This window comes from Sceloporus undulatus, chromosome 2, assembly GCF_019175285.1.
Source record: "Sceloporus undulatus isolate JIND9_A2432 ecotype Alabama chromosome 2, SceUnd_v1.1, whole genome shotgun sequence".
Taxonomy (NCBI): Eukaryota; Metazoa; Chordata; class Lepidosauria; order Squamata; family Phrynosomatidae; genus Sceloporus; species Sceloporus undulatus.
In genome coordinates this window covers 290,757,943-290,783,925 of record NC_056523.1, presented here as the reverse complement: position 1 = coordinate 290,783,925, position 25,983 = coordinate 290,757,943, and the positions used below count along the sequence as shown (strand labels likewise).

The window sequence follows — 25,983 nt, the reverse complement described above, 5'->3', positions numbered from 1 at the left end:
TCCACTGTGACTCGAAGCAGCTTTATTTTGGCTGTCTGTAACAGGCCAGTATTACAGATCATAGATAATTGTAGTTTTATTTCAAGTTGCTATGTTCCTTCAACTTATTTCTGAAGGCTACCCAAAGGTGGTATCACAGGGTTTTCTTGGCAGAATTTGTTCAGAGAGGGTTTGCAGGCCTTAGGGCTGAAATAGTATGACTTGCCCAAGGTCACCTAGTGGGTTTTCATGGTAAAGCAGGAATGTGAACCCTCTCTCCCAGTATCTCAGTGCAACACTCAAATTACTATGTGACACACTTGTACTTGAAAGAAGATGCATTTTGGAAGAATCTTTCAGGTGATCTCTAGAAGGTTCAAAATGTTTTTCTTCATTTGTGTACATTATATTAGCTGCTCTTATTTTTTGTGATGTAGGAACCTATCCCTGTTCTTTCCATGTTATTTAAATTTCTGATCCCAAAGTTTCTGTTAAAGAAGTAATGCCCAGGAATATATCTATTTTGTTAATTGACGTATACATGGATAACTTTACATACACTATGTACATCTAAATTTCTTATTGCTGCTGTTGTTGTTATTGCTTTGTGCTTTCCTATCAACTCTAATCTGTGGCAGCCCTGTCATTGATAGAATTTTCTTGGAAAGATTTATACAGCAAATTTCTTTGAGGAATTTACCAAAATCTACCAATTTATTCATATTTAGGATGGAAAGAGGTTGACAAGAGCTGTGACTGTTTGGTTTCATATCAGTGGGTGAGTGAATCCACTCTGGGCTTTAGTCCAGAGTTGCTATCCAAGCTATTCAAGATGGTAAATTTTAGCCCCATACAGACAAGCCAAAATAAAGCTGCTTCAGGTCACTTGGGAAGTATGCTGGTTAAATGATGCATGCATCCTAAGAGTCTGGAAGGTGCGCCAAAGCCATGCTCCAGTCCTCAGGACGAGAGCATGGCTTTGGCGCGGCTTCCGGACTCTTAGGATGCATGCATCATTTAAACAGTATACCTCCAAAGTGACCCGAAGCAGCTTTATTTTGGTCTATTTGTACAGGCCCTTTATCTCCAAAATGGATAGCTCCTTTGTAGTTCAGAGTGGATTTATCACACCACTGACTTGGAAGTGACCAACTGCTGCTTGAAGTTTTTGTTTCTTAATGGCATGTGTGAGGAAGTATACTTTGATTGAGAGTTCCTGCATGGCAGGGGATTGGACTGGATGGCCCTTGTGGTCTCTTCCAACTCTAACTGCTTTATCACACTAGGGGGCAAACAGGATTTAAACGAGAGTTTATCATACAACATTTCCTGTTTAACTCTCATTTAAATCCTATTTGCCCCCTAGTGTGATAAAGCAGTTCTATGATTCTATAAGGTTTGTCATTCCCTTGCTCTAAGGCTGAGACAGTGTAATTCGGGGACACAGCCATCGAAAATGTTCTTGTGCCAAGTAGGCTATCTTGTAAATATTTGACTTATTTTTTTTAAAGTATTAACCTTACTTGTTGAGTGAGAGGATACAACCTACTGACTGAAAGTGGGAGTATTAAGACTCTCAATTAACTAAACCTAGTAAACTTCCACTGCAAGCAAACTATTGTGGAAAGAAGAACACAGAGTTTATTTCCAAGAATAGGGAACAGGATGTAACTGACATATTAAGTCCTCTCTGCTTTCCTGCATAACTTTTTGGCTGCCTACATCCCCACTTGCCCTTAAAATGCAAGTATTTACATGTTCACCTGTTTATCAAGAGAGAGATTTGAAGCTCAACTAAGGTCTTGCAAGACCTTTCCATCAAGGCCTGCTTCTTGAGCATAATACCACTCAAGATTTCACAATAAGAAAACTCATTAATCACCACAAGCACTGCTTCGAGGCTTTTAATCGTTCCACTCAACACCAAATTCAAGTGAGTCTTCCTCTAAAAGTCTGAAGTGGTAAAAGGGAATACACCCAGATCTTATTATTTCTGGCTTACTATTCTATGTCTGAGGGTTGGGTAGGAGGAGATACCTCCTCTATACGAACACACATTATGTCCCTAAATCATGGAACATCTCCATTTTTTTAATATGACCCAGATTCAGTCAAGCTTCCTATCGTTACACCTGTCCTCTGAAGCTGTTCTAGTCATTTGTACATGTTTCTATGTGTATTTCTATACAAAATATAGCTGAAAGAACATCTTGATATGATGTTAATATATAGATACAGGTTGAGCAGTTGAGCATTCCTTATCTAGAAATCCAAAATCCTCCAAAATTAAACTGTCCTCATGGATGGCTGATATAGTGACACTTTTGCTTTCTGATAGTTCAATATGCACAAACCTTGTTTAATACACAACATTATTAAAAACAATGTATTTAAATTAACTTCAGGCTATGTGTATAAGGTGCATATGAACCATAAATGAATTTTGTGTTTAGACTTGGTTTCCATTCCAAGGTATCTCATTATATGCAAATATTTCAAAATGGGGGGGGGGGTTGAAATCCAGAACACTTCTGGTTCCAAGCATTTTGCATCAGGGAATACTCAACCTGTACTACCCAGCATTTATATGCTGTTTCAAAAGTTCAAAGATCTTCACATTACCTTCTGAATAACCCCTACAATATTCCTGCCAAGCAACTAGTGTTACTACCTCCTTATAACTCAAGAGATGAGTGGCTGGAAAAATACTGACAACAGTATAGCAAGGTCATGTCTCAGGTGAAATTTATAACAAGAACCTCCCTGCCTCATAACTGCCAGAACATTGAATTGTGTGTACTAGGCTTACTACTAAGTGATGTAATAGAGCTCATGGCTTTTCCCTCCCTAACAAAAAAATAACCCCCTTTTTAAATGCAGAAATTAAGTATGTTAGAGAAGACGAGACTCCTTTCAATTGACATTTTGCTATTCTACATGAAAATACAATTTTGTATGAAAAATTAATATGGTATTTGTGTGGTCTAAGCCCCCACCCCCCCGCAAGCATAGCTGAGACACAACCTTGCAACTTCAGTGAGAAGTGGGCAGATATGGATGTGCTTTCAGATCACTAACATGAAGTACAGGTACTGACTAGGGTGGGTTACAGACCGCCAAAAAGTGGCGGCCTGCACCCGCCCCTTTCCTCGCCGGATCAGGGCCTCAGTGGCCAGAGCGGCAGCTGCTGAGGCCCTGATCTGCTGTTTTCCAGGCTGCGGGGAAGCAGCAAAAGGCTCCTTCCCCGCAGCCTGGAAAGGGGTGTCCTTGGGGCTTCAAGCCCTAAGGACACCCCGCAGCGGCGGGGAGGAGGAGAAAGAGGCCGCTTGGCCCCTTTCTCCTCTGCGTCGCTGGGCACAGCCATCTGAAGGCTGCGCCCAGTGACACAAACGGCAAAAGGAGCTCCATTTCAGAGCTCCTTTTGCAGCCGGGGAAGGGGCATACTATGCGCCCTGGCGCAGCGTGACGATGTCACGTCCGCGCCGCCCCGTATAGAGGCGGTGTGGTCATGACGTCATAATGGCGGCGGCCATGTGGAATGGCCACCGCCATTTTGTGTGCACTCCACGCGTGCTAGGGTTGGGGACGTCCGGAAAGGACGCCCCTTTCTAACCCTAGCACGCGTGGAGCGTGCACTTTTAGGCCCGTTTGTAATGGGCCTAGGAATTATTGCAGTTAAATATTCTTGTTGCACAGATGAGGAATTCAGCAGGACAAACTTTCTTAACAGGGAGCACACTTGAAGTTTAAAAGTTTAATAAATCCTATTATTATTAAAAGCATTGGGTGCGTTGATGTTGATCATGATACCATTCTTTCAGATGTTTTGTACCTTTGATCTTTTGAAAATGGCAATATAGAATCAATAATAATATAGCTAGGTTAAAACCTGAGTCATATGTTGCATAGGATCTGTGAGTATCTGTCTCAAATTCAGGAGGTGGAAGACCACAGATGTACTGTGTGACTAAACAACCATTCGAAAACCTGACGACAATGGGGTTGATGTACATGGTTGTACTATCTGACTAGCTAACAGTTTTTTTAAAAAAATACAAACATGGTTTTGGTGATGGCATCAATGGAACTAACATGTGCTGTGTGTTGTATAAAGAAAAGCAGCTGCAGGAGGATGGGTAAGGTGTGAGTTTAATTCCCTCCCACTCAGTTCCAATAACAAATTGCTTCTCTGAAGCTGCTATTTTTCTTTCAAATGAGGCTTCCAAAGATATTACAGTTGCAATTTATGGAATGCTCAGACGGACAGTTCTTAGAAGGATCATGAAAGGGAGAGAAAGTGTTAACACACATACACACACACACACACACACTACTCCCTATCTACAGAAAAGAAATGTGAATTTCTTTCATAAAATTAACATCATGTCTAATTTGACCTTTAGACACCAGAAGCAACCAGAAGCTAGAAGCAACTAAAAAGGGATTTCTATCCTGAAAGTCAGAGATACCTTTGGGCTGGTTGTCAGATTACTAGTTGCAGAAGTTAGAGACAATATAGTAAACAGTGCTGGAAGAGCATCAAATTCAAATCAGTGCTGAAATAAATAAAGAAAATCATATATCCAATGGTGCATAACTGTGGTTATCAGAGATGTTAATGAAGGAAGTTTACTAGTTCAATCTTTTATCAAGCACTTCCAAAAATACTTTTTGTTTCTGTATAAACATATATCTAAATATTCTACTTATACTGTACTATTGTTTCCACATTTCACATGTTTTTCAGAAGTGATATCCTACAAAGAAATATGGCAAACATATCCGTACAGTGACCAAAGAAAATGCCAGTACCAGTGTCTATTTTATTGCATTAGCAATGAGTATAATTTTCCAGCATAGCCTAAAAAAAGGAAACTAGGGACAAGCAAGTACAGATGCCCACACTAGTAATTTCATGACCTAGTTTGCCTATTTTAGCTGCCATCAATTAACATACTTGGGGCAATTATAAACTGCATTAATCAAAAGGCTTTGCATATCATTTCAAGAGCACTGCTGATGCCAGACTTGAGTCAGTGGGCAAGCTGCAATTACTTCACAATATACTTATTCTTAAAGTGCTAACCTTAGATGAAAAACAAGGCAAAACCTCAAACTAGCATTTGTTATATCTTGTACAGACTTGCGAGACAATAATTCTAAAATAATATATTTGGAGCCCTATCTTTTAGTACCTATATTCTGGCACAGGCCTTGCCGTTAAACGACACTGTATAGCTATTCTATTTTCCTCTCGTTCATGAATTTTCTGTTGTAAGATACATAATGAAAAATGAGGTAAGAAAACAAATAGGCCACCCTGGTGAAGTGGAACTCCCACCCAGTCCACCATCAAATCCTGTCAATGAGTTAGTGCAACTGCACTATAAAAACTTCATCTGGAACAATGGATGGGGAAAAAATGTATAGACTATAAGATCCACAGTTCCTCAGTCCTTTTTCACATTCCAAGAAAGTAACTTTCTCACGCTCCAGTACTGAAGCATACTCAAACTCCCTCTAACAGTAATTTAGCATTTTTGCTATTAAATTTCAAACTATTTAAGCAGGCCACAACTCCTTTGATAACGATACTGGAATGGTTGAAATTCTTCAAAGCTATTCTAGAGGATACACCTGTATATTGCTCTTGGTCACAGCTTGCAGCAAGGGAGGGGCACAGCAACAATAGAAAGAGCTTGAGCTAGGACAAGGACAGAAATACCTTTGTGGCTGAAAAAAGAACTGAGGACTAGAAAGAAAACTTCAGGATGACAACAACCAAATACTAACAAGGCAGAGCTGGACAGTAATCTGTGATGGATGTTTTAGGACCAAAACATATGGGCCAAATAAAGCAGCTTCTGGCTGCTTTGGGGGCATGGTGTTTACATGACATCCCATCCCCAAAGCAACCCAAAATCACACTGGGGCCTTGCTATGGGGCTAATAGCCAGACCAAAAAGGTGCAAAAATAATCCAGCTCTTGGTGGCAGCTGGTGTGGGAATGCAGCAGTAGCCCACTTTGGAAGCGGGCCATGCGGTCGCCGTGGTCTAGGCGCAATCACAGCTGAAGCAACTAGAAACTGCTCTTTATCAGCCATCTGTTTTGCCCCTTACTTGCACTTGGCACTATGGATTCTGTGAAATGAGCACAGATGCTGGCAAAACATCAGGAATAAACTCTTATAGAACATTGCCACATAGGCTGAAAAACTCACAAAAATCAATACAAGAATAGTTGAAATGCCACATATCAATCCCAATAACATGCCAAGCACTGTTACAGCAAAATAGGCTGCAAGGATACTAAATAATTACAGAATAACAAGTGTGCCACACAATGGACTGAAAAAGCATTAGTCAATTATTGTCCACTGACCAGAATAGGCGAGCCAGAGTGGTGAATTGATCTGAGTGTTGGACAACAACTCTGGAGACCAGAGTTTGAATCTCTGCTTAGCCATGGAAAGCCAGTGGATGACCTTGGGCAAATCACACTCTTTCAGCCTCAGAGGAAGGCAAGAGAACCCCCTCTGAACAAATCTTGCCAAGAAAACTTAGTGATAGGTTTGTTTTAGTGTCACCATAAGTCAGAAACAACTTGAAGACATGCAACCACCATTGTAAATATGCACTTCAAATCCAAAATCTACAAGTGTACAAATTGTTGTTTCTATTCCAGAAATTCTGCAAAAAGTAAAGATTTTAAAAATTAAGCCACAACCATTTATTTGCTTTCAAGAAATCAAAGCACTCAGCTTTGCAGTGTAGAAAGTCACACTAAAAACCTGCAGATTTCCAACAGTCTTACCTCTTACCCACTAAATTATTTTGCTAAATAATAAATCACATGATTTAACTTTGACCTTGAGGAATAGAAGTAAATATCGAAATAAGGACTCTGTCACTGAAAGACTACATGCAGAAGCATATTTATTCAGTGGCAACAGATCAAAGTCTGTTGTTAAGGACACAATGCAAATTGTGTGGGGAGGAGAACTGGCTAAAATGAAGCAGCTGACAGTAAACATGCCTTAGGTCTTCTTGTAAGATAACAGAAAGGCTATTGGCAGTTAGAAATCATGCCTCCTTCAACATACAATTCTCTTGTCCCATAAAACTAAATTGGGCAACAATATGTTCCTTGCTATATGTACAAAAAAAAAAAAAAAAACAGGTTAAAACAAAAACAAAAGTATTGAAAAGCAGAGGAGCAGATAAAGTTGCTCCTCATTTTGCTACAATTCAATTTGTAATTGCTACAATTCAATTTCTTCGTTCCCTGGAGAATATTTATGTACACGTATACATGTGCACACACAGAGGGAGACATCATGGCAACTATTGACTACAGTATTCTTCTGGAATGCCTGAGAGAGTTATATTTCGGGGGCACTGCATTGCAGTGATTAAAGTCCTACATCTTGGGAAGGTTCCAGATGGTGACGCTTGGGGACAGTTATTTGACTAAGAGGGAACTCAAATCGGGTGTCCCTCAAGGAGTGATTCCATCCCCAATGCTGTTTAACATTTACATGAAACGGCTGGGTGAGATCATCCGGAGACATGGAGCAGTGTGTTATGACATCCAAATATATTTCTCTCTGTCTCAGACTGCAGCAGTGACTAAGGATGGCATCTCTCCTCTCAATGAATGTCTTAAGGTGGTAATGGTCTGGATAAGAGAAAACTGACTGAAGTTGAATCCAGATAAGACGGAGGTACAGTCAGCCCTTCTTATACACGGATTTGTTATACACGGATTCAAGCATACACGGTTTGAAAATGTTCCAAAAAATTATAAATTTCAATGATCAAACCTTGATTTTCCATTTTGTATAAGGGACACCGTTTTGCTCTGCCATTATATTTAATGGGACTTGAGCATACACGGATTTTGTTATACACGGGGGATCTTGGAACCAAACACCAGCGTATAACAAGGGTCCACTGTACTTGCTATAGGAGCCCTGAAACCGGGTATGGAGATATGTTCACCAGTTCTAGAAAGGGTCACACTTCCCCTAAAGGACTGTGTTTGTAGTTTGGGAGTGCTCCTGATACACCAACTATGACCCTACCTGGCACCTGACCTAGAAACAGAAGTACATGCTCTGGTAACCTCTCAATTGGACTTCTGCAATGCACTCTACATGGGGCTACCCTTGTTCCTAACTCAGAAACTTCAGTTAATCCAAAACATGGCAGCCGGGTTGGTCTGCTATGCATGCAATACTGGCTTCTTGACTTCCTGGCTTGGAATTATAAAGGGAGCCAGCATGGTGTAGTGGTTTGAGCATTGGATTACAACTCTGGAAACCAGAGTGTGAATCCCCATTCAGCCACAGAAACGCACAGAAAATAATTGGGGAAGTCACACTCTCTCAGCCTCAGAGGACAGCAAACATGCCCTCTGAACAAAAAAACCTTAGGGTCACCATAAGTTAGAAATGATTTGAAGGCACACAACAGTAGCAGCAGCAACAACAGTGTTAAGTTTAAGTTTCAGGTTAGACAAAGGCAGTCATCTGTAACTCTTGCTACAGCATTTACTTTCAATTTTTCATAGTTCCTTTTCATTAAGAACAAATCAATTAATCTGTATGTATCTAATATCATAAGAGTGAAACAAACATGTAAAATAGTTGGTGTTAACAACAGGTACATACTAAAAATTGTCCAGAATTCTCTACTAGGTTTTACATGGGGGAGGGGGACACTGGAAGTGCAAAAATTGTTGCCCAACTTTTAACATGCTCCATTTGCATTTGAAGTATTCATGCCGCAAGTGCACATGAACTTTGTGTAGCATTTTCTAGACCTTATCAAAATCTGGAAGATCTCAGTTTCCATTCTAGGTGGGGAGTTCAGCAAGTTACAGTGCAAAAAAGTAATTATTCCAAGCTCTGGACCTTTATACTTACCACAGACTATTTGTAAAATTTTACTACATGGCAAATAGTTCTATCAGTTACTAGTAGTATGATGGCTCTGCAGAACTTATAGAAATAGAGGCAGAATCCAACAGTAGGAGAGGGCCAACTGATTTCATGTCATGCCCACAGGCTTCATGCAAGCATATATGGGTTGGCCACTGTGGGAAGCAGGATGCTAGATCACATAAACCTTTAGTCTGATTCATCAAGCCTGCTTTTATGTTCTTGCTTGTTTGCATTTGCAGTGTTGGGTCTACAATAAAACTTGAAATGTTGAACTTCACAGCACTGTTACAATTACCTTATCAGCACCCCTAGTTTCAACTGGTTTTAAGCTGCCACTAACTCAATCACTCTTCCTGATAAGATGGTACTTAAGAACTTTCCACATGTTTTAGTAATCCAGGGGCAGGGAGTGCAAATCTGGTATTGCCAAGACTTTTCCTTTAAATAAACTGTTCAACTTGAAATAAGTGCCTAAGCAAGTGTTCAACATACTAGAGTTTTAACACACTACAGTGAAGAGAGTCAAATCAAATGTAGTGTTCATAGCATAAATATTTTTATTTCAGCATTGAACAGTACTTTTGAATCACAAATGCTCAACACTGACACTATCTGATATTGCCAGAAAGAACACTTGCAACATTTTATTCCATCGCACTGCCTCTGTCCTAAACTAATTTCTTTCCCATTCTTAGTTCTACCATAAAAACTGTTTAGTGCAGATTAACACAGACAAGCATTCACCTGGAGTGAGGGTTGACTACTTGATAAGCATCCCTTAGTATACAGAATATTCCCCGAGCACTATCAAATGTAACAACCCTTACAAACTTTTTTCTTTCTTCTGAACATATTACAAAGCACAAAACTATACATCTAGCAAAGAGTGAAGCCTCATTTATTCCAAAAATATGTATTTCTGCTAACATCTGCATGAGCTGTCATTTGAAGTTACTTTTTGGACTCTAAAGGGCAGAATCCCCAGCTAATATGGCCATGGACTACCAAATATTGTTTACTTTCAGTTGTGGAGAACAAGCATGGTGTATTAGTACGAGTGTTGAACTAGGAATTTGGGAGACCAAGGTTTAATAACTGCTCAGACATGGAAACCCACTAGGTGATCTTGGGCAAGTCATAGGAGTTTATTGCATTACAAAATAAAACCCCAGTTTACCCCTGGCAAGTCTATTATGGAATGCAGTTGGGTATTATCGCATGCAAAATGCCACTGATACTGCTGCCTGACTACATCTCACCTAAAACCTGCCTATAAGCCACACTCAGATGGCCGATTTGCACAGTTGACACCTTCCCAACTTTGCAAATTGGCCATTTGGGAATGGATTGTAGACAGGTTTTTGGCAGGTTGCAATTGGGCGGTGCTATCAGCGACATTTTGCATGTGATAATACCTAACTGCACCCCGTAATAGACTTAAACACGGCAGGGGTAAATTGGGTTTTTTTGTAATGCAATAAACTCCATAATCTCTCAGCCTCAGGAGAAAGTAATGGCAAACCCCTCTCAACAGACCTTGCCAATAAAATACAATCCTGAGATATAAATTTTAAAACAGTCATTAAAAGCCTATTTGAACAAAAACATTTTTTATATTTTTATATTTTGTGCAAGAGGTAATAAATCCAGAGTCCGGTGAATCTTCATGGGGATGTTATGCTACAGCATCAATGACATCATTCCATGCTCACCATATAGCCCAATACTGTGCAATGAGAGAGGAACGTTCAAGTCAAATCACTTAAGGACAGGTAGTATAATATGAGAAGTGGATGCTGTTGACTTAATACAGTATAAAACAACATTAAGCCATTATAAAATGCAGTGGGGTGACAGAAAGTTTAGAAGGGGAAGAGAGAAAATTTTGTATAGGATACTCACACATGGAGGCCATTTACTCATCTCTACTATTCAAATACCCATCTAATTCATTCTGTACCTGTACTTGCATATTTAAAAAAAATTAGAAGAGCAACATTGAGAATTAGAAGAGTAACATTTAGTTACAAGTTAAATTTGTGTTTGTTAAAATTGTGCTTGTTAAAGATGCTTAATAAACACCTGGAAATACTACGTTAATAACAACCATGGTTCAAGTCCCCTTGCTTTATTCAAGGGGCCTTTTTCAAGCCACTATTAAAAGGAATACATGTTTTAAGATCAAATATATCTATTCATACACAGTAACAATCTGCTTGTTCTATCTATCTAAAGAGCAATTTCCTACTCTTTAAACCTTATGCAGAAGACACAGCTTATGGAAGTACAATCATTAAACAACACAATTCCCTTTTTAAGTTCAGCTCAGAAAAATTCTCTCATTAAACCTGCGATTCAGGAAGTAGGCAAACAGTAATTTTACAAAGCAGCTGAAAGTACAAACACACACCCACTTCAGCTTATTAATTAACTGTGACATTTTGCACAGCCATTACTCAACTTTTTTTTTTGTACAAACATGGCAAGTCAGAGTTCAGTAATAACATCTCTACTAAGACGTTAGCCTGAAGACTGCATTCAGCTTTTTAGACACTGTTCAAGGAGGGCTTTAAATAAGCTGGTAAAAATTCACAGCAGACCTAAAAGTACAGTAAAATAGTCTGCCTTACAAAAGTAAAATCAGAAACAGATGACAAATTTAAGAATAGCTTGGGACTAGACCAAGTCACCAAGGAAGATGGTGAAATATCCCCTTTCCTTTTATTTGGAAAGACAATTTGGAGAAGCACATATGAAGAGACCTCCTTCGGGTCAGAGTTGGGGAAAGTGTGGAACACTGCACATCCCAAGCCCCCCCACCCCAGATGTCCTTAAAAATTGACATATTTTCAGGTGAAAAACCATCTCTAATTTTTTAAAAAAAAAACACTACCAAGAAACATCCCCCATCCTCCTCCAAACATCCTCCAGACTGGCTAGACATTGGCTGAAAACCCCAGAAACAAAAGCTGAAAACACCAGAAGCACACATTTGAGATCTATTTTAGTCCAATTTTCACCTGCAAATGCACTGTTTTTGACTGCCACAGGTGTATGTGGGCAAAAACTGGCCCCATTCCATTTGCCCATGTTTCTTTAGGTACAAGATGCCTTGTCTGGGAATGAAGGGTTGGATAATCATTACCCCAGCTCTACCCCAATTGATCGCATGCTGGCTGGGAATGATAAGAGTTCTATACAAACCTATGTGGAAGATACCTGGTTGGAAAAGTTTGCACTACCAATTATGATTCTATGATGTTGTCAAGCAAATATGTATTGTCATAGTAGATGAGATATAGTCAGTGTGATAGGGCTGATAAAGAGTACTGGCCTGGATTCAAATTCCCATTCAGCCACAGAAGATGATACTGGGGTGAAACAGACCGCCCCAAAGGGGCAGCTTGAAGTCACCCCTGGGAGATCCAGGTTGGAGCCATGGCAACCTCACGCTGCGGCCCCTATTTGCTGGCCCAAAAAGAAGTGGAAAATTGCTGTTCCTTTTTGAACTGGCAACAAGCTGGATTTTCCCTTCCCTCTGCAGCTTTATGGTGCTCCTGCAACATGTAAACTCTATGCCACTGGAGCACCATGAAGCCAGCCGAAGTGTGGGCAGCCTGGCAGCTTCCAGGCATCATTGTGTATGTCATGCCCCCATGCCACCGGGAAGCTGGCGTTTCAAGCCAGTCTGTTTTGGCTCATTGGCTGTGCTCGGGCAAATTATCTTCCTTTACAAGAAAGAAAGCCACCCTCATTGGGGGGAGCAGTTCCTATTATAGCTGCAGCTTTTCTGTCCTGGACCAGAAATTGCCTATATCTCATCTCCACACTTTTGATCCATGACAGCAGCATGGAGTTACTATTCTAAATCCAGCAACATAAGTGGCAATTCCATATGAAGATTCAGTTTTTAAAAAGAGAGACAGACAGAGGAGCTCTTGGCAGACAATGGACATCATCTGAGTAGACAGTTTCCCATGAGACATTTGTGTTAGTATGCTGCAGCATAAGAAGGAGAAATAGGGGGAAGGAATCTAGCAGCACCTTTAAGACTTACTTTATTTCAATCCACTTCTTCAGATATACTGATATAGAGCTCATACCAAATTACAGGTATGTCAGCAATTACGTAGTTGTGGAGGTGGGCTCAGAGTGTAATAAGATACAGAAATTGCAACTTATGAAATTGCCCATAAACCTTCTGCTCTGATCCCACCCTCAAAGCTATGTTACTGCTAATAAGCCGTCCCCTTTTCCTTTTTATCTGAGTGGACATGTGCATTCAAACATACTGCACACTCTCTATCAAGAGGAAATAAAGGGAAAACCCGACTATAAAATATACAACAAAATGTCACAAACAATGAGATTGTTCAGTAGTTATTGTGGACAAGAACTGTTGTTATCGTTTCATAATATTTCCCAAGCATGTGAACAGCAGCCAATTGACATTTTAAAAGCTTTTAGACAGCAGTTCTTCCTGAACAATGCAATTAATTGTACCTCAGAGACAAATGGCTAAATACTGTTAAATGGAAGTAATCCAACGGTTAGAGGAAGTTGTCGAACAAATATAGAAAAGTCACCTTCATCATACCATACCTTAATCATGCCAATAGCACCAGTGTGGGATCTCTTAAAAGAAGGCCAAGTGCAATCCCCCCCCCCAAAAAAAAACGCATGTGGGTCATTGTAAAAATTACAATGTCACATAAAATATCAAAGTACTGATAGAGTGGTACTACTGCCATAAAAAGGCAAATTCTGATATTAGACATTGGAAAAGAAACTTTTTAAAAGTTGTCAAAATGCCATTATAAAAAAATCATGACAATCCTCTAGAATGCTGCAGAGAGCTCAGCTATATGTTCTCAAGAATTACATTCTTAAAGCAAGAGAATTTAGGGCAACTATATGTATACAAAACAAAACCTGATCAGCAGAATGTTTAGTACAAAAAGCAGTTCTTTACACAACAGACAATGTTTTCTTTCATACCCGAGAATTAGCACATTTTAATGCCATTTTAACTGCCATGGCTGCGTCCTACATAATCCTGGGGTTTGTAGTTTCATAGAATTCTCTTCCAAAGAGTTCTAGTCCTCACCACACTATAAATAGCAGGATTCCACAGGATATAACCAAGATTGAGTGTTATAACTGTGGAGTGTGGAAAATACCTTCCTGAACAAATTGTACAAGATGCAGTGATGTCATAGTTTAGATGACATAGTTTATGAACTCCAGATAATTTAATTGTACAAAAGATGGAGGAAGCAACAAGGAGATTTTTGACTTAATCCTAACCAACGAAAATGAAGTGATCAATGGTCTGAAAATAGTAGGATCCCTGGATGAAATTGGCTATGTTCTCTTGGGATTTGTTATACAGAGGAAAGGGGAAGCCAAATGTAGTTAGAGACACATGGGAAATATTGGGTGAGATCCCCATAGTCTGAAATGCTCAAAGGGAAGGGAGCTCATGGCGCATGGGAGCTTCTCAAAGGTGAGACAGTGAAAGCACAGTTGCAAACAATTCTAACAAGGAAGAAAAGTGGGAGGTGTCTAAAGAAACCAAGGAAATGTACAAAGAACTTTCTAATGGTTAAAAGAGACATGCATAAGAAATGGAAGAAGGGGAAAATCACCAAAGAGGAATACTAACAAACAACCAATAGGGCATGTAGATGAAAGGTGTCAAGTCCAGTAATCTCCTTAGTTTATAAATCCAGGATTCACTAGTAAAAACTCTGAAAACCTTTATTCTGTAACTAAAGATGTTCATGTGAGAAGTTCATTGTCAGAACTAAACAGTAAACTACAAACACCAAAGCATAATTAAAAGCACATACAATTTCAAATCTTTGATGGGCTACCTTCTCATTCAATACAAAAGCAAAACATCAATTTTCTTTTCTGATTCTATAACACCCCCTCTCCTGCTTATGTTCCCAAGAAAATGACCTTACTGTAGGTATTCTTGCACCTTCTGCTCATTCACCACAAAGGAATGTGATCAACAATCTCTAGCAATAAACACCCCCAACTGTATGTCCCATCATTTCTTCTCAGTATTGTATAACATATTAACATTATTTAACATTCAGCATGTGAGGTTATCCCCTCCTAGGTTAACACTTCAAAGTGTGGCAGACAGAAAAGCTAAAGCTCAGAATGAGCTCAGGCTCACTTGAGAGTTACAAACAATAAAAAGTGTGTGTGTGTGGGGGGGGGAACCTCCCTTTGTCATTGTTGTTATATTTGGAGCAAAAGGCAGAACAATAAAATGGTAGGGGCACTGAGAAGAGAAGATGGTAGAATGTTAACAGGACACAAAGAAAAGGCCAAACTATTAAATACTTTCTTTGCCTCAGTCTTCTCCCCCAAAAAAGGAAAACAGTACTCTAGCTGGTGAAAATAGAATAAATCATACAGTAAGAGGACACAGTCCAGAATAGGTAAGAGATAGAAAGGAATACGTAGCTGATATTAATGAATTGAAGTTTCCAGAGCAGGATGAACTGCATCCAAGAGTCCTAAAGGAACTTGCAAGCGTAAGTTCCACTGTCAGAGCCACTATCAATAATCTTTGAGAATTCTTGTAGGGCATGAAATCTACTAACAGACTAGAAGAGGGCGAGTGATGTTCCCACAATCAAAAAGGGCAAAAAGAGAGGTCGTAGTAACTACCAACCAGTCAGTTCAACATCAGTACCAAGAAAGGTTCCAGAACAGATAATTAATAAGTTGAGGCTTCTGGCAAGGTCCCCCATTATATTCTAACAGGAAAGCTGATGAACTGTGAGCTAGACAGTATCAGCATAAGGTGGCTCTCTTATTGGGTGTCAAACCAAAATCTGAGAGTGCTAAACAATGGTTGCTCTTCATCCTGGAGAGAAGTGACTAGAAGGGTGCCTCAAGAAGAAAAGAACCCAGTGTCCTGGATCCAGTGTTGTCTAACATCTTTATAAATGGCTTGGATAATGGGAGAGAAGATGTGCATGTCAGATTCACAGACGACACCAAATCAGAGGGCATAATTAATATGCCAGAGGACAGGAAAGTAGTTCAAAATGAACTTGATAGGCTGGAGAGCTGAATCAAAACAAGCAAAATGGATTTCAAATGGCATGCAGTTAGCCCTCAAATGATTATCCATTAATGGATTCAACCATCCACAGCTTGAAAATATTCCTCCCCAAATTCCAGAAAACAAATGTTGACTATGCCATTTTATATAAAGGATGTCATTTATTATGCCATTGTATGCAATGGAATTTGAGTATCCATGCAATTTGGTATCCACAGGGAGTTCTCAAATCAAGCCCTAGCAGATACTAAGGGCCCACTGTAAATGGAAGGTGTTATACCTAGGAGGCAAAAATGAAATGCACAAATATAGGATGAGTAACACCTGAATTGAAAGTAGTACATGCAAAATGGATCTAGAGATCTTAGCAGTTCACAAACTAAGCATGAGTGTAGCCAGTGTAGCTCTTGGTTACATCAACAGTAGCATCCAGATCAAGGGAAGGAGTAGTGCCACTCTATTCTGCTTTGGTCGGACCTCACTAGGAATACTGTATCCAGTCGTGGGCACCACAGTTCAATAAGAATATCAGCAAGCTGGAATGTGTCCAGAGAAGGGCAACCAAGATAATTAAGGGTCTATAAACCAAGCCTTATGCAGAGCAACTTAGGGAGCTGGGTATGTTTATCTTGGAGAAAAGAAGACTGAGAGGCGACATGATAACTATCTTTAAATAGCTGAAAGGATGTCATGTAGAAGATGAAGCAAGCTTGTTTTCTTCTTCAGAGACTTTAACACAAACCAATAGATTAAAATTACAGGAAAACAGATTCTACCTAAATATTAGGAAGAACTTCCTGACAGTTAAAGGTGAAAGCAGAATATGCTGCCTCAGAGTGTGGTGCAGTCTCTTTTTTGGAGGTCTTTAAGAAGAAGTTGGATGGTATCTTTCAGAAGTGTTTTAGCTGTATATTCCTGTATGGAAGGGGAGGGTTGGACTATATGTCCCTTGTGGTCCCTTCCAACTCTTTGATCCTATGACATCACACAATAATATTCTGGAAATTCTACTACCCAAAAGTAATATTTTTAAGCTCTGAGTGATGGCCACTATTATGACTTTTTAAAAAATCAGACATAGAACAATGTTATGAATGGTTATGAACCATGACAACAAAAAATAATTACTATGTTAAGAAGCAATTCCCTCCCCCACCCTCAGACACATACACACCAAGGACAAACGATGAAACCCACTTATCCCTAATGTTCTGTAATTATTTTATTTAAAAAAATCAAGCAACTGTTGCTGCTAGAACCAGAGTGCTGCTTTGGTCTGATCCAGTAGGGCTATTCTTATGTTAAAGAGCTTTATAGTAATGGGATAAACTTAAATTTTGTCACAAGGCTCTTGACACTTAGCTTTTCAATACATTACAAAATTGTAAACATTGGATTCTACTACAGTTTAGTTCTGATCACAAGAATGATACATTTGATCCAAAGATCCCTTGAGAAAAATTTGCCACTTGCCAGATGCTACTGCTGGTAGAAGGCGAAGAGATGGTTTTACTAGTTCCTACTACAGCCCTCTGTGCAGGAGGTTCTGATGGACTGAAGACCCTTCTGTGAACAGAATGATCTAACTTATCTGCAGTGAAGTAAGTCTAGATCAAAGTCAACAGGTTTAATTCAGTTTGGGAGATGTCATGCTTGTGAGCCAGAGAGGCATAGTGGTTTGAATCTTGGACTATGACTCTGGAGACCAGGGTTTAAAACCCTATTTGGCCATTGAAATCCACTAGGTCATCCAGAGACATGGGGCGCGGGGTTATCAGTACGCTGATGACACCCAAATATGCTTCTCTATGTCCCCGACTGCTACAGTGACTAAGGATGACTTCTCCCCTCTGAATCCCTGCCTTGAGTCAGTAATGGGCTGGATGAGGAAAAACAAACTCAAGCTGAATCCAGAGGTACTTGCCATAGGTTCCTTAGGTCCGGGGAGGGAAATTTGTCCACCACTCCTTGATGGGTCACACTTCCCCTGAAGGATGAAGCTTGCAGTTTGGGAGTACTTCTGGATCCGTCTCTACGTTTGTCATCTCAAGTGGATGTGATGGCCAGAAGTGCTTGGTACCAACTTTGGTTGATACGCCAACTGTGACCCTACCTCGATCGAAAGGACCTTGAAGCTGTAGTACATGCTTTGGTAATCTCTCGTCTCGACTTCTGGAATGTGCTCTACATGGGGCTACCCTTGTATCAAATTCGGAAGCTTCAATTAGTGCAAAATGCGGCAGCCAGGTTGGTCCCTAGTTCGAGACTTGACCATATAACACCTATTTTGAAAGATCTACACTGGCTCCCAATTAGATTCCGGGCACAATACAAGGTGTTGGTCATTACCTTTAAAGCCCTACATGGCTTGGGTCAGGTTTACTTACGGGATCACATCTCCCTATACAATCTGCCCCGCATTCTTAGAACAAGTGGGAAGAATTTGTTGGAGATACCACCATCAAAACATGTTTCTACTTCCCTAAAGGCATTCAGTATAGCTGCCCCTAAACTTTGGAATGGACTCTCAGAGGAGACCTGCCTTGATCCATCCTTAGAAACCTTCAAGAAGGCAGTAAAGACAGAGCTCTTTCACCGCGCTTATCCTCCTGACCTCTTATGAAGACTACTAGCATGGAACAAGACCAGCTGACCCCGTGATTGATTGCTGTTAATGTTTTTAGGTTTTTATGTTTTTATGTTCTTGTTTTTATCCTTTCAACTGTGGTTTTTAATGGTGCAGTAACTAATGCTGCAATATTGTAATTGTAATTTTAACTTTGTTGTGATCCCGCTTCGATCCATCAGGAGAGGCGGGAAGATAGAAATAAAAAATATTATTGTTGTTGTTGTTGTTGTTGTTGTTGTTAGGTAACCTTGGGCAGGAAGGTAAAGGCAATTTTTCTGAACAAATCTTGCTAAGAAAACTCTGTGCCTTAGGGCCACCGTAAGATGAAATGACTTGAAGGACCATAACAACAACAATACGCCTCTGAAGAAAAAATGTATTTCTAAAACCCAAGGACAATTAATTTCTCAGAACTACTTTTGATAAGAATTCAAAAGGGTGCTTTGTCATAAATTTGACAGCAAACCCTGTCCTTAAGTAGTCAAAATTGATCCATGCATTTTATCAAGTTCCACAATCTCTTTCCATTGTAAACAGGCTTAGTTAGGATACAGTGGGTTGATTCCAACGGGTTCATCTCAACACTGTCAATCATGGAATATTTTCCTAGCTGCAAAAATAACAGTTTATTTTTAAGTTATTTAAAGGATTATTAATAATTTACCTTTTGGCTTCTTCTAGGTGGCATAAATACTCATAAGCAATATTCTGATGTCGCCTTTCATCCATCTCCTCTGCTGAAAGCCTTTCATCATCCACAATAGCTGTAAATACAAAACCACAATAAATTGCATGTAATGAAGAGTGACTGTTACAGTTATTTTACTGGAGAAACTCAAGTTGCCAGAGAAGAAAATTTATTATCAATTGAATGTGTTAGCTGAATGCACACACTATGTTACCATGAATTGTGTGTGTGTGTGCAATTGACAATTATATTAACATTTTCTCTTTTAAAGAAATATAGTAGAAGTATGAAGATAAGCTTCTCTGAGTAAATTATCCATTTAGTTTTTAACTGATACCTCAAACAAGCTTTTAAATTTGCAAGACTTTGGGGCAAAGTAGACTACCCCTTTGCACCAGCTTCAGGGAGGTGTCAGAGCACAGTGTTTAGATGCCGCCTGCTCTGATGCTCCCCTATGCCACTGGGAAGCCAACCATGCACCGGCTTCATGGAGTTTCAGCAGCACAGCATTTACACATACCTCACTGCAAAAATGCCAAAAAGCTAATGCCGAAGCAGAAAGGGCAGGTTTTTCCACTCCAAATAGGTGGGGTGGAAGCTGGCCAGATTGGGGTCGCAGCGTGCAGTTGCCACGGCCTCAATCTGGCTCTCTCAGGGACAGTGTAACACCACCCCTTCAAGGCCATCTGTTTCGCCACAAAGTTAACATCCTGTGGTTGATTGATAAATACTTATATTATTCTGAGAAAAGGTTTTTAAAAGTATAACAAGATTTTAACTGAAGAAAATAAAACCACTTTCTTAAAAGTCATTAATTCAAAGAGATAAAACAGATATTTTGCTCAGAGATTTTAAGCAGAATGTGAAATCACAAGGCATTCTTTTTGCACTAATCATCTGATCATGCCTATTAAGCTATAGGATATGAGAGATTGGCAGGTTACGCCTCCCTTCTGCCACCAATGTGACGGAGACTGATACCATATTTGTGCCACTGGGTACAACTGTTTCTTTCTTTGCTTGAAAGTTACTGTGGGCTGGCAGACAAGGGCTGGCAGACCTGTACATGTCTACTGACCACCACTTTGAGTAGCATGATCTAGAGGACATTACGAAACAAACTATGAATTTAAGAGATCAGTCACTGCACTACAGTATAGAAAGGCATCATAAGAAGATTAACAAGTGGAATAAGTTTTCTTTAATATTATAACCCTTATAACTATTTTCGCATGTAGATAGTAGTAATGTTTCTACTACATTTAACTGCTATAAAGGTTTAGGTCTTGCAGGGACATTCCAAAACTACATATTTTCATTCACATCTGGGGTGGGGGCTTATAAACACAAAACCAAGTTGTATAAACAAATTTTCCTTATTTTTGTTTTTTGCCTACATAGTATAACTTGGCTTATTTATTTGAGTCAAGTGAACTTTGCAGTAACATATGCCAGTGAATTTGCATGCTCCTTCAGGTACATCCTGCCCTGGACTGATCTGTGAGAATCATCCAGAACAGCAACGGGTAGCTGGACAAGATCATTCTTCAACTCTTAAATTCTAAAAGACACTCTTTTCTTCTGTCTACGCTAAAAGCAAAGTAAAAAAGACACATCTCAAATCCCATTGTGGACTAAAACTTTTTTTAAAACTCTGTTGAGCTTTGAAGAAGGAAAACGATTCATGTTGGCATCTGTTGCCCAAAGCTGTGTGTGTGTGTGCCTTCAAGTCACCTGCTGACTTACAGTAAACCCCATGAATTTTATAGGGTTTTCTTAGGCAAGAAATACTCAGGTGGCTTTGCCCACTCCTTCCTCTGAAATATAGCCTACAACAGCTGGTATTTGTTGGCAGTCTCCCATCCAAATAACCAGGGTTACTGACTGGTCTAACGGAGATAATTAAACTTTAAATAGCCAACTCCACCATGAAAATTCAAATTGGGAAATAAAAATTAGCAGAAGGGAGTAAGATTATCTAACTAACTGAAATTTCTTCTCTCTAAGAATCCTGCTGACTCTAATCAGCAATCCATGTAAGATAGCAGCCCCTTTTCAACAGCAACCTGCCAGATGCTTCTGGGAAATCCAAACACTTATATGACACTGAAGACAAGATGCTTAAAACAAACAAAACAACATCTATTTTGTCTCAATCTTCTATTGTAAGCCACCATGGCTACCCTGTAAGGAGAAAGGTGGATATAAATTAAATTAAACAAAAAGAAATATTCTGAAGTATTCTACTACTGAACATGGAAGTCCCAGTTATCAGGCCTAAATAATTTTCATGGCTCTGTCCTTCATGAATTTCTCTAATCAAGCTACCCATTGCTTCAAACTATTGTTGATCCACTTATTTCCATAGAAAAACTGGAAGTAATATTTCAACATTCTCTTTGTGTCTGCCGATTAAAAACTACACACAACAAAACAACTTTGCATGGAAGAACAAGCTATATCAATGCTCTGAGCAGTTATCCATTTATCTCAGCCTGAAATAACACACTTGTGACTCCCGACTATCAGATTATAGATTATGCACAGACATAGAGCCTTCATGAGCTTTGCCTCTATAATTTAAGTGCATTTTTCATACTACTCCATACTACTGCTTCGGTATGAGTTAGACTGAATTAGAGGGAAAATGTAAACAATATTCTTGCTTTTTATAAGATACAGACAAAATGTCCATTAAGTCAGAAAGGCAAGAGAGCATGAACGTTTCAATTCTAACCCCTATTTTCCTACTTCTCTTCACCACACATCCATCACTGAGAGCAACACTTTGCACATTTCTAAGCCTTACTCTCTCTAACTTGACCATGGAGTTTATTAGACAAGGGAAATTGGAAGTATAATCCAAAGGCAATCTGAACGCAATCATGGGGTTTAATGGTATTGCGTGATAGACTACCACACACAATTTCGGGCAATGGGAAGTCAGTCCAAACGTAATCATGGGGTTTCACGTTATTGCGTGAGAGGTGATTACATGCAATTTCAGGCAATGGGAAGTCAGTTCAAACGCAATTCAAATTCACGTAAATTTGCTGAACTAGCGAATTCACGTGAATGCGTTCTGGCCCTAATTTCTTTTCATTCAAAGTTAAGAGAAATTCCTCCCGTGTGATAAGCAGACATGTTTCCAATTTTCACTCTCAAATAGCTGATTCCTAGTATTCAAAGCATCTGCCACTTAAATAGAGTATATTTCACAAAACAATTCACAGGCTTTTATACTTTTCAAATAACCAGTGTTAACATGTTTCAGAGCTTAAAGATCCTGACATGCACTAGCCAAAAGTCTGAGGCAAGATCTGCATGCACAGCAGGGAGCTTTTCATCGTTATTTCTAGTAATGAGTGAACAGGTTTTAAAAGAAAGATAAATAACATAATTGTCTTTAAGGGCATTTCATAGCCTTTCATGATCTATGCAGTAGTTTTGCTATAGTTTATAAAGTACATGCTGATTTTCTTTTAGAATTTCTTGGTGCCCATTATAAGATGACAGTCCTGATGTATACTCATTAACATTATAAGATGACAGTCCTGATGTATACTCATTAACATTATTTCTGGTTAAGAAGACGCTGTCAAGACATATCTTCTTTTCCTTCCAAGACAAAGAGCAGGAAGAGAGCAGAAGGAACTGTCAAGGACAACTGCCTAGAGCAGGCCTGCACAACTTGGCAGTAGATTAGGGCCAAAATTTAAAAAGGCTAAACTCTGAGCTGCAGATAAACCTTGAGCTGCAGTCACTGCGCTGTTAAACATCTTCCTTCGCTGCTTCCTGATTATAACAAACGCATATCAGGTTTTAGTGGCTCACTTTCCAACTTTTCACTTGAGGGATGAGTGTTCACCCTTCCTCTGCCCTTGCAGCCCAGCTCTTTTCTTGGAGAAAGCTGGGCAGCAAATGAGCGTTGAGGGCCATTGTAGATTTGAGCCTACTTCCTCAGATCCATGAACGTTCAGTTAGTCTCAAAGGTGCTACATAGATAGAGGTGCCTTCAGAACCCCCTCCCTGCCAGCCTTCAGAGTCCCACGTAGTTGCTGTCCGGTGAGAACCCAAAGGCACTGCCACCCCCTACCCCCAGGGCAAAGTTGTGAGGGAGAGGGAAAATGAATAGGGGGGTTGTCCCACTCCAACTATATGCTACTTTCTTGTGGGGTAAACCAGCATGGCATAGTGATTTGAGCATTGGACTATGACTCTGGAGACCAGGGTTCGATTCCCTGCTCCACCATGAAATCCACTGGGTCACCATGGGCAAGTTACATACCCTCAGTCTCAGGGGAAGGCATTGTCAAACCTCCTCTGAACAAATCTGGCCAAGAAAACCCCATGATAGGTTTGCCTGAGGGTCACCATAAGTCATAAATTACTTGAATGGAACAATAACAACAAAACAAGAATACTTCAAGAAAGAGCTAGTGCTGTGTTGTGGTTTAAGCACTGGGCTATGATCCTGGAGACCAGGGTTTGAATCCCTGCTTGGCAAAGGAAACCCACTGAGTGATCTTAAGAAAGTCACATTCTCTCAGCTTCAGAGAGAGGCACAGGCAAATCCACTTCTGAATAAATTTTGCCAAGAAACGCCTGTGATTGATTCACCTTAATGTTGCCATACGTCAGAAACAACTTGAAGGCACAGAACAACAACAAAAACAGCAACAGAAAAAAAACAACAATCGGAAAGCCAGAGTGGTGTAAAAGTTTAAAACTTGGAGACCAGTGTTTCAATCCCCTCTCAGCACATTGGGTGAACTTTGGTAAGTCACACTCTCTCAGTCTCAGAGGAAAGAAAAAGCAACTCCTCTTTGAACAACTCTTGCCAAGAAAACTCTGCGATAGGGTCTTTATAAGTTGGGAAAGACTTGAAGGCACACTCCAAAGCCCCATTAACCTCAATGGGCCTCAACATCACTCTTCACTTTAACAGTGGCTGCTGGGGTGGCAGTGCCTTCAGAGTCCCATGGGGCAGAAGCCCCGAAGGCTGGAGGCAGGGGAAACCCCCAGAGTTGGGGGATAAGCCCCATAAGACTCTGAAGGGTGTAGGGGGAGGAGCCTTCAGAGCTCCACAGGACAGAAGCCCCATGGATGGGGGGGCAGTGCCTGAGGAGGAGGAGGAGCGCAGGGCAGACGGAGGGAGGGAGCAAGGTAGAGAAGAAAATGGCTACCAGGGTCTGCTTTGCAAGGGTGCTGGGCCTTGGAGCAGGTCTGCACAACATGCAACCTTGACTACAACCACCAATGTCCTCCAAATCATTGCGGGCCTCCTGAAACATTTTGGTGGGAGGCATGCAGCCCACAAGCTTATGTTGTGCAGGCCTGGCCTAGAGCCACAGCTTGAACAGATGACTAGCAATCTTTAATGACTCAATCTGCAACCAGCTCCAAGTCAACTGAAAAAGATTAACTTCTCCCCACAAATATCCATCTAGAATATTAGTGTGTGAATCAAGAAAAGAAAGGAGAAAACTGAAGAGAGGAGTTTTCAGTGGAATAGATGAGAACTGGTGGTTTTAAACATTCATGCAGCTGTTTCTTTCCCTCTAAAACATAAAAATCTTTAGGGAAATCCCAGATTTTCAAAATTCAGCTTCCTGGGACAGATGTGGATTCCAGTGTAGAAAATTTGCCACAACATCTGAATGCAAACATGTCACCAATTTTCTTATACAGTGGACCCTTGGTATCCATTGGAGTTCGGTTCCAGGACCACTCCGTGGATGCTCAAGTCCTATAATATACAGCAGCATAATAAAATGGTATCTTTTAAATAAAATAGCAAAATCAAGGTTTGTTTTTTGAAATTTAAATATTTTTGGAATATTTTCAAAGCATGGATAATAGAATCTGTGGATAAAGAATCTGTGAATATGGAGGCCCAACTGTACATGTATTTATTTATTTATTTTTATCCTGCCTTTTTCCTGAGTTGGGACCCAAAGCAGCTTACAACATGTGTGTGTGTATAAACATATTAAAACAGCACTTTAGAAACAATTAAAATAATCCACTTAAAACAGTAAAATGTTTTAAAACATACAAAATTTAAAATATATAATGTTAAAATAATCTAAATCAAACCCCCATCCCCCAATAAAACCAGCCGTACATGATTTTAAAAAGCTTGCTGGAATAAAAACGTCTTCGCTTGCTGGTGAAAGGCCAGCAGGGAGGGAGCCAGCTTAGCCTCCCGTGGAAGGGTGGGAGCAGCCATTGAGAAGGCTCTCTCTCATGTCCTCACCAAATGAACCTGGGCCGGTGGTGGGACTGAGAGAAAGACTTCTCTTGAGAATCTTAGGGCCGTAGGTGGTTCATATGGAGAAATACATGTAACCTAAACTTTGTCATTTCCCCAAGCCTGAGAGGGCAAGAAGAAGTGAAAAGCAGTTTTGCAAAAATTAATTTTTTTAAAAAAAGACAAAAAACAAGAAAACCAGGCTTTTGGTTTGGAATCGACTGAGCATTTTTAAAAACTCTTTAGCAATATGAAACATTAAATTAATATCTTCATTCTGGAGAAGACATCTTGCTGAAATTCCAGATTAAGTCCATCATTTTTGCTAAAAAATAATAATAATTAAGCTGCCCCTTTTCACTTCTAAGTAATTAATAAATTAATTGACTTTCATTAATT

The 25,983-nt window shown here is 39.9% G+C and overlaps 1 protein-coding gene across 2 annotated transcripts in view; it reads right to left on the bottom strand.

Annotated features, from left to right (window-relative positions):
• IQGAP2 (IQ motif containing GTPase activating protein 2) overlaps positions 1-25,983 on the bottom strand; it is a 192,794-nt gene that overhangs the window by 129,233 nt on the left and 37,578 nt on the right. For both annotated transcript variants that reach the window (XM_042448191.1, XM_042448192.1), the window contains exon 2: positions 19,308-19,407. In XM_042448191.1, the coding sequence (XP_042304125.1) occupies positions 19,308-19,407 (100 nt within the window). The remainder of the gene's footprint in view (positions 1-19,307; positions 19,408-25,983) is intronic.